This window comes from Squalius cephalus, assembly GCF_949319135.1.
Source record: "Squalius cephalus genome assembly, chromosome: 15".
Taxonomy (NCBI): domain Eukaryota; kingdom Metazoa; phylum Chordata; class Actinopteri; order Cypriniformes; family Leuciscidae; genus Squalius; species Squalius cephalus.
The window spans coordinates 10,834,060-10,848,421 of NC_137136.1; the positions used below are offsets into that span (position 1 = coordinate 10,834,060).

General features: G+C 35.3%; 2 protein-coding genes across 3 annotated transcripts; both read left to right on the forward strand.

The window, feature by feature from the left end:
• The first annotated feature begins 96 nt into the window (after window positions 1–96).
• Window positions 97–2,077, forward strand: LOC307171852 (cornifelin-like). 2 transcript variants are annotated; one of them, XM_079893761.1, is made up of 4 exons: window positions 97–186; window positions 968–1,136; window positions 1,338–1,474; window positions 1,603–2,077. In XM_079893761.1, the coding sequence occupies exons 2-4, from the start codon at window positions 1,028–1,030 to the stop codon at window positions 1,699–1,701; spliced, it is 345 nt and encodes a 114-aa protein (XP_079749887.1). In that variant the 5' UTR covers window positions 97–186; window positions 968–1,027; the 3' UTR covers window positions 1,702–2,077. The 2 variants fall into 2 exon arrangements, with proteins under 2 accessions (XP_079749887.1, XP_079749888.1); XM_079893762.1 differs by having other exon boundaries at window positions 124–186; window positions 972–1,136.
• A 233-nt stretch (window positions 2,078–2,310) lies between these two features.
• On the forward strand, window positions 2,311–12,455 carry oscp1b (organic solute carrier partner 1b). The gene is made up of 10 exons (XM_079893759.1): window positions 2,311–2,580; window positions 5,088–5,242; window positions 5,551–5,718; window positions 6,040–6,120; window positions 6,289–6,392; window positions 7,099–7,227; window positions 7,459–7,528; window positions 10,204–10,343; window positions 11,111–11,174; window positions 11,395–12,455. Exons 1-10 carry the CDS (start codon window positions 2,469–2,471, stop codon window positions 11,512–11,514), a joined length of 1,143 nt encoding a protein of 380 aa, XP_079749885.1. The 5' UTR covers window positions 2,311–2,468; the 3' UTR covers window positions 11,515–12,455.
• The last annotated feature ends 1,907 nt before the right edge of the window (window positions 12,456–14,362 follow it).

The window sequence follows — 14,362 nt, forward strand, 5'->3', positions numbered from 1 at the left end:
TTGTAAAGAATTGTTGTTGGTCACATTTCCTATTACAACTTAGACCTCCCCTTGATCTGCTCTGTGTAAAGCTTATATGCGTGAATCGGAAACGATGCATACGAGAGTAGCAAGCGTGGTGTGTTGGTGTGTGTCACAACTTCCTTTTCAGCTGCAAGCTGATCAAGAGGCTCAGAAGAACACGAGGTACTTTTTTGAACTCTACAACTTACTTTATATTATAGAACTTTTTTATCGATTTAAAATTAAAAATAATTGTATAGCCTTAAACTCAAAGATATTTATTTCTTCTATCACCTTTTAATCAGATCAATTATTTCATTTTATTTGTTTAATATTGGTGGGATATAGATGAGAAAAAAAATTTCTCAGTAAAAATTTAGAAGTGTAATAAGAGCTGGTCCAGATTTATTTGTTTTCTATAGTCATTTCTTGCGTATCAAAGAGTGTGTTTGAATGTAAAATATTCTATCCTGTAAAACCGTGTTAAATTATCGTTCACCCTCATCTCCAAATCTATAAGACTTATATCATTTACTAACCCTCAACCATCCTTTATGACTTTTCAGTGGAACACAAAATAAGATATTTTGAGAAGCGTTTCAATTGTTTTTGCCCATACAGTGAAAGTCAATGGGGTCCAAAATAGCATTTCGTTGTATTGACAAAAAAGAAAGAGCATAAGTATTTTTTATAAATATCTTCTCGTGTTACACAAAAGAAATACCATACAAATTTGGAATGACATGAGGGCGAGTAAATAATGACAGAATTTTTATTTTGGGGTGAACTATCCTTTTAATAGCACAAATAGCTCAAAAATGGAATGGAAAATGATATAAAGTCAATATTTTACTTTCTAAACTGGTGTTTAATTATAAATTAGGAAGTGGTAATTATAAAAATAAAATAAAAATTCTAAGAATTGATGGATTTAAATTTGTCATGCTTTTTACAAATTACCTAGGAAGAAAACATCTCGAGCCATTTTCTCGGCTTCCTTGCTGGACTGCTCGTTTTGATTGACATGTCAAACCCAGTCGTCACTCAGCCTGGTGCTGGCTCTTATGGTACAAATGTGCAGACTGGAGAGTGGAGCACCGGTCTTTGTTCTTGCTGCAGTGACCTACTTGTCTGTAAGTTCTGAGATCAGCCGGCAAACCATCCAAATTATATTCAAACTAAAGATTTTATTGGTATATTTTAGGTGGTTTAATATTTAGCCAATGAGAACTCTGTGTTAGTCACTTTACTGTTTTTATCAGTGGTGCATTGTTAACTTAAAATGCATGATCTTTGAGCAATTGTCTGCTTTTTTTTTTCTTTTCATTGTCTAGGTGCTCTTGGCTGTGTCTGTCCAATAGCCCTCAGCTGTTACACAGCACACAAGTATGGTGAGAATGTATGTCTCTCATGTGTACCTGGAGGAATGGCTGCAATGAGGACGCACATGCGTCTAACCTATGGAATACAGGTATGCTGAAGATTGAGGATCAGATTTCCTATATAAGAATTCTTATCCATGGATTTATTTCTGTCCACTTGTATGTGTTAACCATTACATATGTTTTTTTTTTTTGTTTTTTGTTTCCCCCCCTGCAGGGCACAATATGCAATGATGCTTTGATGACCTGTTGCTGTGGAATATTTGAAACATGTCGAATGACCAGAGAAATTCGTATCAGGAATGGAGAGACCTAGTGACTGCCATTACTGTTTCAAATTCTTTTATATTTTTGAAAGCATTTAAATTCAGCAAAAATCAACATACATTAATTAATTAATCAATCATATCTGAAGTCACATCCAATTCATTATGAAACTACAAATCAATAAGTATTATATGAGGCAGGAGAATGTTTTTTGGAAATACAAAAGATGACCAATGCTGTTTACTTGGTAAACAAAGCAAATTGTGTTATATTATTGCAGTTAAGATTGTGTGAATTCTTGCAATATTCATTAATACATTGTACGTTCTGACAAATTTGCTGTAATGCTCAAAATGTTCCAACTTGTGCCAACCTGCAGCATTAATATTCACCTCAAACACACAGTGGAATTGCCTGTTCGTATGAAATAAAAAAAGAATAAAAAACAATCTTTTCCCAGTTATTTACTATTTTAACTCTGTTGCTGTTGATTATAATACTTTTTATTTTTATTTTGTGCTTCACAAACGACCATACAAATCATACATATACCTTCACGTCAACGCATAAATTATATAAATGTAGGCCTACAAAATAGTTTTTTGTATTACCTGCTTTTCATGGAGAGACGTATTGCGTCATCATCGCACAGCAGTACGAGCGCCTCTGATTGGCTGTTGTTGGCGGTGACCTGGCAACCGAGAGAGGGCTTACAGACGCTTATTATTCTGCAGGATCTTCGCAGGTCGCGAATTTTTATTGACAACCAGTGATTGCTTACCGATACTAGCTGCTCTTTATCCATCTTCAGTGGGGATGTCGACGCGAACGCTGCCTCTTCTCTTCATTAATCTGGGTGGAGAAATGCTGTACATCCTGGATCAGCGCCTGCGGGCTCAGAATATCCCAGCAGATAAAGCGAAGAAAGGTAGATGGCAGCTAATATGCCAGGGAGTTGATAAAGCAAGCCTGTTCTGGTGACCCGGGTTATGATGTAAACGTTTTATTTATGATAATCGTTTGTGATCTTTCTAAAGGAAAGTAACGTTTTTTTTTGGATCTTCTGCTATTGCTGTGCATAATTAGCCAGTTAGCCTGTTTTTGAATACAGTGATCCCAATTCAGTTAGGGAAACAAGTCATTTCTGCATTGGTATGTCATTCCTTGTAGAATTTAAATGAGAGGGGGAAAAAACATTTTAATTATGCAAAAGATTGTCCATGGAAACATGCAGTGGCCCCTAAAATGTGATCGTCATTGCATTGGAAAACAAATATAATAAGTGATAGCACAAATGTCACACTTTTCTGACAAATCATTTTACAAAAATAATATTGTGTATTAAACTAATACAATAATATTATTCATTATACAATAGATATCCATATTTTTTTGCGGCCCGCTAAATATTAATATCTAAAAAATTAAAAATGTTCATCAGAAGATTTCATAATTGGAGGTAATGACGTTTGTATGTTTTAAGTTTATTAAAACAAATGAACTGCATTTGTTCAGCATAAATTCTGTTGCATGCAACACTGTGGCTAAATTACATTTGCTCAACAACAGCTTGACAGTATCATGGTTTCCTGTCTAATATATGTTCCTGTATAAGGGTTTCCTCTCTTTTTTGCATTCTGAAATATTAAGAACGAAATTTGTAGTTGTGCGACTTTGCCTTTTGGTATCAAAGTGTGCCACAGAGCGAGGTCACAAAACAGTGTGAATAAGTTGCTTGCAGATGTGATGTATATACACAGTACATGTAGCCGATGCCATACCTGCTATTTAGTTAACTTCCTTAGAGGATCATTTTAAATATGTCCTTTTTGATTTGCAATCTTTGTAGCCACTGTAGCAGATTGGCTAGAGGAGGACAGAAAAAGAGGTATTGTTAACATTCTGCTTGCTTTGCTGCTGGCCATAGAGCAAAGTAGTGCCGGCTCTTATAGGCACTTGCTGTGTAGGGGGAGATGGGGGTTTTGCGCTACTTTAAAGGGTTAGTTCACCCAAAAATGAAAATTATCCCGTAATTAACTCACCCTCAAGCCATCCTAGCTTTATAATGGGAGTGAATGGTACCTTAGATTTGGATGCCCATAAAAGCGCATCCATCCATCATAAAAGTAATCCAAGTGACTCCGGGGGGTGGGGGGGTTAAAAAAAAGGCCTTCTGAAGCGAAGCTATACATTTTTGTAAGAAAAATATCCATATTTATAGCTTTATAAACTATAATCACTGGCTTCCGGTAACGGCCGTACGTGAGTCTAGTTCCAGTGAAAGAGCGAACTCTGACCTGACGTAAGAGTAGCATAAGCTTAGTTGAGAGTAGACGCTTGGCAACAAACTCTTTCCGACATTTCTCTTTAAAAATTCTCGTTTTAGACTTCTAATTCCTGACTGGTGTTTTGTTTACAAAATAAAAACGTACAATGCATCTATCGAAAGCTTGAAATTTCTATTTTTAAATGAACCAATTCAAATGGAAAACAAATATTCTCAGATTATGTTATTAAATGTGCAAATAGGTGCAGACTGCTGTTTTTTCAAGACACATTCATAATCATTACTTTTGCTGGTGCGCTGTGGCAAGCTTTATGCATGCGCTTGAGCACTGATTAGGTTATGTATAGGCAATTAAAGGCTCATTATTATGATTTGGCGTGTGATTAGTCGACTAATCGCCAAAATGAACGACTAATAGTTGACTCGAAAAATCTTTAGTCGAGGGATTAGATTTAGATTACTGGAAGCAAGTAATTATAGTTTAAAAAGCTATAAATATGGATTTTTTTCTTCCAAAAACTTCGCTTCACTTCAGAAGGCCTTTATCAACCTCCTGGAGCCGTATGGATTACTTTTATGATGGATGGATGCACTTTTTGGAGCTTCAACAACTAAGGTATCATTCACTCCCATTATACATATAAAGGCTCTTGGAAGAGCCAGGATCTTTTTAATAACTCCTATTGTGTTTGGCTGAAAGACGAAAGTCATATACCTAGGATGGCTTGAATGTTAGTAAAGTATGGGATCATTTTCATTTTTGGGTGAACTAACCCTTTAATTGTAATTTCACATTTGGAATGTTTTCGCGTGAGAAATATACTATTGTAGAATAAGAACCCCAAAGATTCAGGAAGCTTATACAGTTATTTTTAGTACTGAGATATAAATGAAATCCTCCATTTGACAGTATATGTTTCTAGCATTGGTGTTTTCCTCAGTCAACATGTGATGACAGTTTCCAGCTCGCTTCTCTGTGAAAACATCTGCCGATTTTGATTTATATTATTTTTGTTTATCTATTTTTCTTGGCAAAACGGCTTTTTACTGTACAAACTGCATTGTGTTGGCTTTGTTGTCAGCTTCGTGTTTGCACAGAATTGCTTTTGACTCACTGCAACTCTGTCTTTGTGTTTGTGTTGTGGTAGTTATGAATGATATCATTACCACCATGTTCAATAAGAAGTTCCTGGAGGAGCTGTTCAAGCCACAAGAGCTGTACTCCAAGAAGGCCCTCAGGACGGTGTTTGACCGACTGGCTCATGCCTCCATCATGAGACTCAACCAAGCTAGTATGGACAAGGTGAAAACTAAAACTAAAGTCAAGGATACATTGTCATTTTCTTGAATATTCTGATAACAGATTGTTTGCTTTATTTTTATTGGTGCGATTCTTGCATAATTTCCTAGTGAGAACTTTCTACAAAACTCTCTGTATTCTCAGTAAACAAATCAGTACTTATGAAATTCTCTTTTATATTTAATTATTTTCTCATTTATATATAAATATCATTATATTTTAATAAGCATAATAGTGATAAATGGCTCCCTCTGGTGTGTAATATGATGAAATTTGTAATGGCTCCTTTGTTGTGCTTATCCCATGCACAGCTCTATGACTTGATGACCATGGCGTTCAAGTATCAAGTCCTGCTGTGTCCTCGGCCTAAAGACATCCTCCTTGTGTCCTTCAACCATATGGATGCCATCAGGGACTTTGTGAAAGACACTCCCAGCATCCTCAGCCAAGTGGATGAAACAAACAAACAACTCGTAGAGGTAATGGCGTTAATGCTCAGAATTATACATTTTAAGATTGTTTTCAATTATTAAATGTAATAAGTCATTTTTTTATTGTTAATATCTGTTAATTTAATATTAATATTATTTAATATTATATTATGTCAATGTTATTATTTAATATTATAATACATTTTCCATTGTTTGGTATATAATAATAATAATATATCATATTTTTATTTAATATAAACGTTTATTATTATGCTTATTATTATTATTGGGCAATTATTTTGCTATCATTGTCAGCTCCACTCTGATTTTGGCTTTGAAATGTTTTATTCTCTTGCTTGTAATTCTTAGATATATACCCCTTTATCTGGTGGAGAGTTTCAACTAATTAGACAAACACTCCTCATCTTCTTTCAAGATATGCATATAAGAGTAAGTCTTTTATTTTTTATTTTGATTTACGTACATGAATACATAATACTCCGGGAAACCCAATCTGAGAATTAACCAATAATATTGGTCATGTTTATGAAGGTGCAGAAAATAATCATTTTGACAAAGTCAAAAGATATTTTAAACATATATTAACTTGTTTTTTAGGTATCAATTTTCCTGAAAGACAAGGTACAGAACTCCAATGGACGATTCGTCCTCCCCACATCAGGCCCTGTTCCGTATGGGATGCACGCCCCAGGACTCATGAGGTTAGCTTCATAGGATAACATCCATAGCAAAAAAAAAAGAAAAAAAAAATTCCAGTATTGACATGACCAAGGCATTAAAAGGCTGAGAACGGCAGGATTTGATTTGATTTAAACATTATAAATAAATAGCCTCTAAATTTGAAGCTGAAGTTGTGCATATGTTTGCTCTGAAATCACCTCCGTCATTTCGAGCCGACAGAGTCTGATGGTGAGGGTTTATAGTTAATTGCATTAACAAGAGACTTGGACATATAAGAGAGCTATTCTAAGTATAGCAGGTTCTGTGTTTAGACTGTGACTGAAAGCAGTTATTCTAATAGCGCTTAGGGGTCGCTGACATGTACAGTAACATGTCTGTGAACTATTTTTATCAACATCAAGATTTAGCTTAACATTTTATGTTAGTGCTATCAAATCGATTAATATATTTATATGTTAGTGCTATGAAATTGATTCATTTATTTATATTTCTATATATATTTTATGTTAGATGTGATTCATTTGTGATTAATTGATTTGACAGCACTAATTTATATTGCATCACGTCTTTCAATTAATAAAAGGTCATAAAATGGCATGAATAAAATAATTCTTCACATTTTCTAAAAGAATTAGATCATTTAGATTAAGAAATGCTGTTTAAAATGATTTTAGATTTATTTTATTATTTATCAATAATTTTTTCATGACTGTGTTTAATTCCCAGGATGTTTAGCTGTAGTGGTGAGGAGGTGAGAAGGATGCAGTTCCGCGATGGCGGCAACTACAACGCCGCTCTCCGTGAGGGATCTTTTGAAATGTATGGTGATCGAGTCATCAAACTGGGCACAAACATGTGAGCATCAACCACTTTCTAATAATACTCCTACTAATATTCAATAGTGGAATCATATGACTCACACCTTCTGTGGATCTTCAGATACAGGGGTGTAATTCATCCGTGTTAAGTTTTATCTGTAGCAAAGCGTTATCTCTAATTGATTTGTGAATAATTTAGCTGTAAACCTGAGACAGGTAGCCATTCACTGGCACATCAGCTGTACGATTGTCCTATTTGTTCTTTCAGGTACAGTGTGAGCCGCCCTGTTGAAACACACATGTCTGGAACCTCAAAAAACTCCTCACAACACACCAAGGTAAGATTATAAATAAATTATACTTTCTTAGTACTCTTTTAGAGTGCCCCTATTATGCTATTTTAAAGGTTCCTAATTTAGTTTTTGAAGTCTCCTACAATAGGTTTACATGCATCCAAGATCAAAAAACACTTTATTTTTCTCATAATATACATTGCATCATCACCTTTTTTCTCACAGTGCCTGAAACAGTTCAGTCTCTCTAAACCTCGCCTTTCTGAGAGCCTACTCTGATTGGTCAGTTAGCCCAGTCTGTTGTGATTGGTCTACCGCTTACAGCGCATGTCGGAAATGAACCCTTACAATATCTGAATTTCAGCTCCGGAGGCTTCCTCAGCGCTTGATACACAGTGATACGAACAGTAATAATGGCGTCGGTTTTACGGTGTCTTCTCAACATGTCAACAACATTAACCATGACCTGCCTATCTCAATTCGAGCAGTTAAGTCTTTAGCCATTTTCAAAAAATGTCTAAAGACACATCTTTTTGGTCAGCACCTGACCAATTAATATTAGCACTTGCCTTTTCTATTCTATACTATTCTATTTGTTTTGTTTCTGAACAAAACAAAAAAAAAAACTTGCTAACTAAACTAGTTACAGCATTTGTATACTGTTGCTCTCTTGCTGGTCTGATTGCTTCTATTGTTCTCCTCATTTGGATAAAAGCGTCTGCTAAATGGTTAAATGTAAATGTAACCAAGGGCGCCGTAAAGGGGTGGAAGGTTAGGACGATTCTAAGGGCCCAGGCTGATTTAGGGCCCAGAAGAGCAGACCCCCTTTTTCTTTTCTTATTTCTTTTCTCTTTTTTATACATACATTAAATGTGCTAGGGCCCCTCATGCACTAAATGTGTATTTTATCCGTTTTGACCATAGATTTAATATTTAAAAAAACAAATAATGTATTTACTGTTTCAGTCACACCCCTCCCCCTTACAATGGTTCATTCCACCTACGCTGTCCGAGCTACGATCGCTAGTGTAACGTCTCTTGCTTATTGCACTTGCTATGATGCAGCGCAGACAGTGACACACGCAGGCATGTCACATCAAAAGTTAGGGCATCAAAAAAGGAAAGGAAAGAGAAGACAGAGAACGCTGAAGTCGACAGTATGTCACACAGTTTTTCAAAAAGAAAGGTAGCTTGCCCTATTCCTGTATTCCAAAACTTTCAGAGTTACTTATTTTTGTTGCTACATGACCTGCTTTTATCTAGCTATCTTAGTAAAATAATTACTGAATTATGATTTACATCCAACAATAATAACATCTCTGGGTTATCATGTCTCTGCACCATAGACTGTAAAAAATAGCTCTAACGTTACACAGATTCAGCGGCTGCTGCACACCCACGTCCTCCTTCTCCCCCCGTGCGAAATTCGCGTCCGATATTTTAGCACGTTAAAAAATAAATACAACCTCACGTTATGTCAATCACACTTGCCTCCGAAACTTTCGTCCGTCAAAAAAAAAAAAAAAATCGGATCGGGTTCGATTTTCTGCGTTTTTCGCATCCGTAACAAGGGTTTGAATGGTGTTTTGACAGTTTAGAGCCACAGAATGACGGATACGAAAAAACGCATGCGAAAATTCCGGATTCAGTGTGCAAGGACCTTCAGCTGAACAAGGTGAGCCTGAGCGCGAAACTTCACGAAGATTGAAGCCTCTCAACACGTCTTATCTACTGTGTTCGCCACATGATGATAACTTTACAAAACAAAAAAGTAGCCTAATCTATAACGTTATGCTTCAAAAATCATAAAAATATGATTCGTTCCGCGTCCATAGCAACGCGCTGTTTTTCATGGCAACGGTCTGTTATACTTCGCAGCGGTCTGTTATCAAGAAATAACACACCGCATTCTACATTGGAATTCAGCCAAGCCATGTAATAAAAGGAGTTTACAAAATATATATTTTTATATTATGAAAACTAAATAGGCCAATAGAAATAATATGGTTATTACGTGTGTGTTTGACTTATACAAATATTTTTTTTTTGCTTGTTTTTGTAGACTTTGTACTCATCTTTAGACATTTTAACTACGCAATTTTCCAAGTATCTTTTTTAAAGTATACAGGGCATGTTTATTGGGTTAAATTTTATCTGTAAAAAATGTAGGGGGCCCAGAAATTTTGGTTTCCATAGGGCCCAGAATTTCTGGCGGCACCCCTGAATGTAACCAAACTCTTCCAGTCTCAGCTACAACTTTGAGGGTCAAAGTTGACATTGTCTGGGGGCAGCCAATGAAGACCATAGGCTGCATTATTAAAAGTTTTTTACAAACCTATGTAGGTTTGTGCAGGCAAGTAAGACTAGAATTACTGACGAATTGTTTCAGGCAGTTCAGAATCGATTCTTTCTTTTGGGAGACAACAACACCATTTATTGTGTACTTTGATCTTTGAAACTTTGCTGACCTTTTACATTCACAAACAGCTATGTTACACACTACATGAAAGGTTATATCAGAACAAGCATAATAGGGGCACTTTATATAACCTAGTTGACATGATCATTTGCATCCTCTTCATATATTCAAATCTTATTCAAATATTTTAGAATGTTAGTTCATTATATACATCATGAAAACTAATGGAAAAAAAAAAAATTCAGAACAATGTGTAATGTAATTAGCATGCATATTTGACTGAATTCATACAATCCTGAAGGTCAACACAACTCCGAATCCTTTGGCAAAAGAAGAGTTGAACCTGCTTGCTAGACTAATGGGAGGTCTGGAGGTGCAGAATCCAGCCGGCACTGACTCTGGCTTCCGTGTTAACCTCTTCGCCACTGACGAGGAGGAAGAGTAAGTTTTTATTCTAAAATTCAAAATTGACTAGAACGTCACAAATAGATTTAAAGCTGCATCTCAATGAAACGTGTCTAAGAGGTTGTATTTAACCCCAAAATAAAAACAAAATCATACCATTAGTGTAATATGTCTATACATTTTACTTGCTTTCAATTATATATATTCTCAATAATGTTTCTCATTAGACTTTTTTTTTTCCTGCAAGGTTACATCAAATTGGTCAAATGTGAAAGTGAAGACATTTATAATTTTACAAATGATTTCTGTTTCAAGTAAAACTTCCTATTCATCAAAGAACATCACAAAAATATTAAGCAGCACAAATGTTTTCAATATTGATAATAATAAGTGTTTCTTGAGCACCAAATCAGCTTTAGAATGATTTCTGAAGGATCATGTGACACTAAAGACTGGAATAATGATGCTGAAAATTCAGCTTTGCCATCACAGGAATAAATTACATTTTAAAATGTATGAAAATAGAAAACAGTTCTTTTAAATTGTAAAAATAATTCAGTTTATAAAGAATTACTGTTTTTGATCAAATAAATGTAGCCTTGGTGAGCATATACAAAAAGTGCATATACAAATATAATTGATTACTCTTTATTGTGGGGTAAAATGTGACCCTGCCATGTTCTTGACATGTTTTGTGGTTTCAAACATGAGAGTGCAGCTTGAAATGTCAATGAAACGGATGATGATGTTTGTTTTTTGCATGAAATTTCATACAAAAATTTAAATACGGATTTTTCCCACAGGGAGGCTTTGATATTAAGACCGGATGAGCTTTCTTATGAAGTTATTAATATCCAGGCAACAAAGGTAATGTTTGTACCCTTGTAAAGTAATACACTTAGGTTGTTTCAGCACAATGCTATGGGATCCTTGGCCTCAGAAAACATTGTAATGCCTTATTGAGTGATCCACCCACACTGAGACAAAGCTCTCAGCTTGTCTAATTGGTTTTTGAGTCTTAGGTTAACTTTAAACTGCCAAAGTGGACCATGGGAGTAACAATAAACCTCTGACTGGCTCATTTCAGGACAAACAGACCAATGCTGAGCTGGCTAAGATCATGGGAGAGTTCGTAGAGACGGGAGAACCTTCCCCCAGTTCCAGCAGCAAGGGTGATGACCTCCTGGCCATGATGGATGGACTGTGACTTAAACTTGGTGTTCCCTTTGACTGATGAGAGTGACTGAGCAGTAAAGCAGGATAAAGTGCTACAATGTTTTACTCAGCAAAGCGGCCTTTTGTCTGGAGCTACAGTGACAACCATATATATTCAGAACAACAGCTAAGCTCGACGAGAAATTCTTTCTTTGAGAATTTCGTGCAATTTTTGTCTCCTGCCACCCACTAAATGCGAGAAATGCAAATAGCAGGTCTAGAAATGTAAATGCGTCTTGCTGTGGGACCATATTTACTTTTCCATATTCGTTCTGTGAAGTTAGTTTGGACCTACTGAGGCATACTTCAGCAAATGGTTTGATATCAGTCTTCACAGTAGCGTCTGCTGGCAGTGTGGGCTTTGATGCCGCAGACACTTCTATGACATTTAGATCAGTGGACCGAATGAAACGCCTTTCCTAGACTATCTTAGTTGTCTAAGAGGACAATCTGTGCACATGGAATTCATTTAAATCCATTTGATGTGCAACCGAAAGGTGCGGGGTATGTATCCACAAAACATGCGCTGCTTAAGACAGGGTAATGGTGGAAACCGAAGTGCACTTGTGGTAAATATTGAGCACAGATCCCAAAACTGGTTTACAGGAAGCCCCAGGACAATTGGTGTATGTTTGTTTTTGCCTTTATTCAAAGGGAATGCAACAAAGTCAGGTATTTCAAGAAATTCAAATAAAATGTCTTAGAGTGTACAATTGTTGCATATGTTACATGACAATGTATATGTGAAACCACCTTCCATGGAAAGAAAGCAATGCAATATGTGTGGTGGATGAAATGGTTTATATTTTTCATAAGCAAAATAGAGCTTATTTATTAAAGTTAATGTACTGTATATGAATGTTCATTTTTGTCTGTTTACTGTTTCATTTGATTGAAATAGATTTGAATGTGAAATAAAGTAGATCTTTTTGCAAATAATGACTGGTCAACATAAATGTTCCTATTTGATATATTGAATTTTTTTTTTTTTTTTTTTTTTTTTTTTTACACAACTTTAATATCAACAAAGCATGAATACTATTTTCTTGTGCACTTATATAGACATAAAAAAAAATTTTTTAAATCAACAGATCATGAATTAAAAGCCAAAGTCACAAAATCGAGTACGTTAAGGCTGAACACTAGATGGCGCAATAGAATAATTCAGCATTGTTGACACCCAACAGCAGAAAGATCACTTTAGTTATCACAAATATATTTGGAATACCTAGAGTAATTAATAAAAGGAGTTGTCACTTCATTGTTAGCTTGTGCAGTTTAATAGTTTTAAACATTTTGAACTCCCAGAACAGCATTTTGTAATAAGTCTGACAGTGGTTTCATGTGAAAAGAATGTAAAAGTTATGAAAAGAAGCTCTGTAGTTGCATTTTCCCCCTTAACTCTGCAAGTGTCTCTCTGTCACATGCTGTTTAAGCACTTGATCTGTTATGACTTTTCCATACTAGCAATACTGAAAACCCCTGTGTTCATTTGAATAGTCGTGGGAGACGTTATGAACACCCACACAGTTATGAATGAATCGCTGTCACACTTGTTCCTCCACGGGAAAGAGCTTCTGAATTTCATTACCTGTGCTTTTTTAAACTCCCACAGCACAAAATATTTTGACATGATGTTACTCTGCACTGCTGCATTTGTGGGACACTGCATCTTCCTGGACATTATTGATATAATAAAAATAAAATAAAATGTTTTTTTATTCATTTAAAGGGATAGTTCACCCAAAAATGTTGTCATCGCTTACTCGCCTTCAAGTTGTTCCAAACCTGTATGAGTTTATTTCTTCTGCTGACACAAAAGAAGATATTTTGAAGAATGTCGTTAATCAAACAGTTGATGGTAGCCATTGACTTCCATAGTAGGAAAAAAAAATACAATGAAAGTCAATGGCTACCATCAACTGTCTGTCTGGTTACAAACATTCTTTACAATATATTCTTTTGGGTTCAGCAGAAGAAAGAATCTCATACAGGTTTGAAACAGCTTGGGGGTGAGTAAATGATGAAAACATTTTGGGGTGAACTATCCCTTTAAATCATTCCATATATTTGCAAATCAATAATAATAAAGTAAATAAATCTGTATTGAATAAAAAAAAAGAAAAAAAAATCATATTTATTGAGTGCATTCTAGTCAAACAAATATAAATAAAATAAGAAATAAGAATAATTTGAAATAATTATATATATATATATATATATATATATATATATATATATATATATATAAAGCACAATTAAAATTTGCATATTTTGCAGAGTAATATTTTAATAATGACACAAATAAGTATATTCTTAACATTTTAAATGTATTGTTGTTCCAGTATGATAAGATATGGTTATTTGAAGGAAAGTAAAGAACTAGAGGTAATCACCCTAAGTCCAGATATTAGGTTCATGTCCTTGTGAAATTGTCCTTGCAATCTTTTTCAATACCACTTTTTCTTTATCAGGCATGGACACTAGTAAAGTATGATTCACAGTCTCCACTCCACACACCGTGGGTTGGCCAATGTTTAGCCACAGGCTTATAAAAGTGTTTCATGTGGTTTAAGGCAAAGGCCATGCTGAGTCAAGACAGGAAGACAGCACAGCCTTAAATCAGTTACTGCCCTTTAAAAACACTCTCTGTTTGACATGCAGCGCTGCACCAACCCACTAAATTGAAACTTAATGTTGTGGGTGCAGTTGTTTAGTTTTGGGGGATCTAAAATTGGATACGATCTCGAGGGTCTTGTGCATGCAAGAACACCCCGGAGGTTTGCTGTGCTCATGTGAACAGAGGCACATCATTATTTATCTATTAATTTACCCTTTAG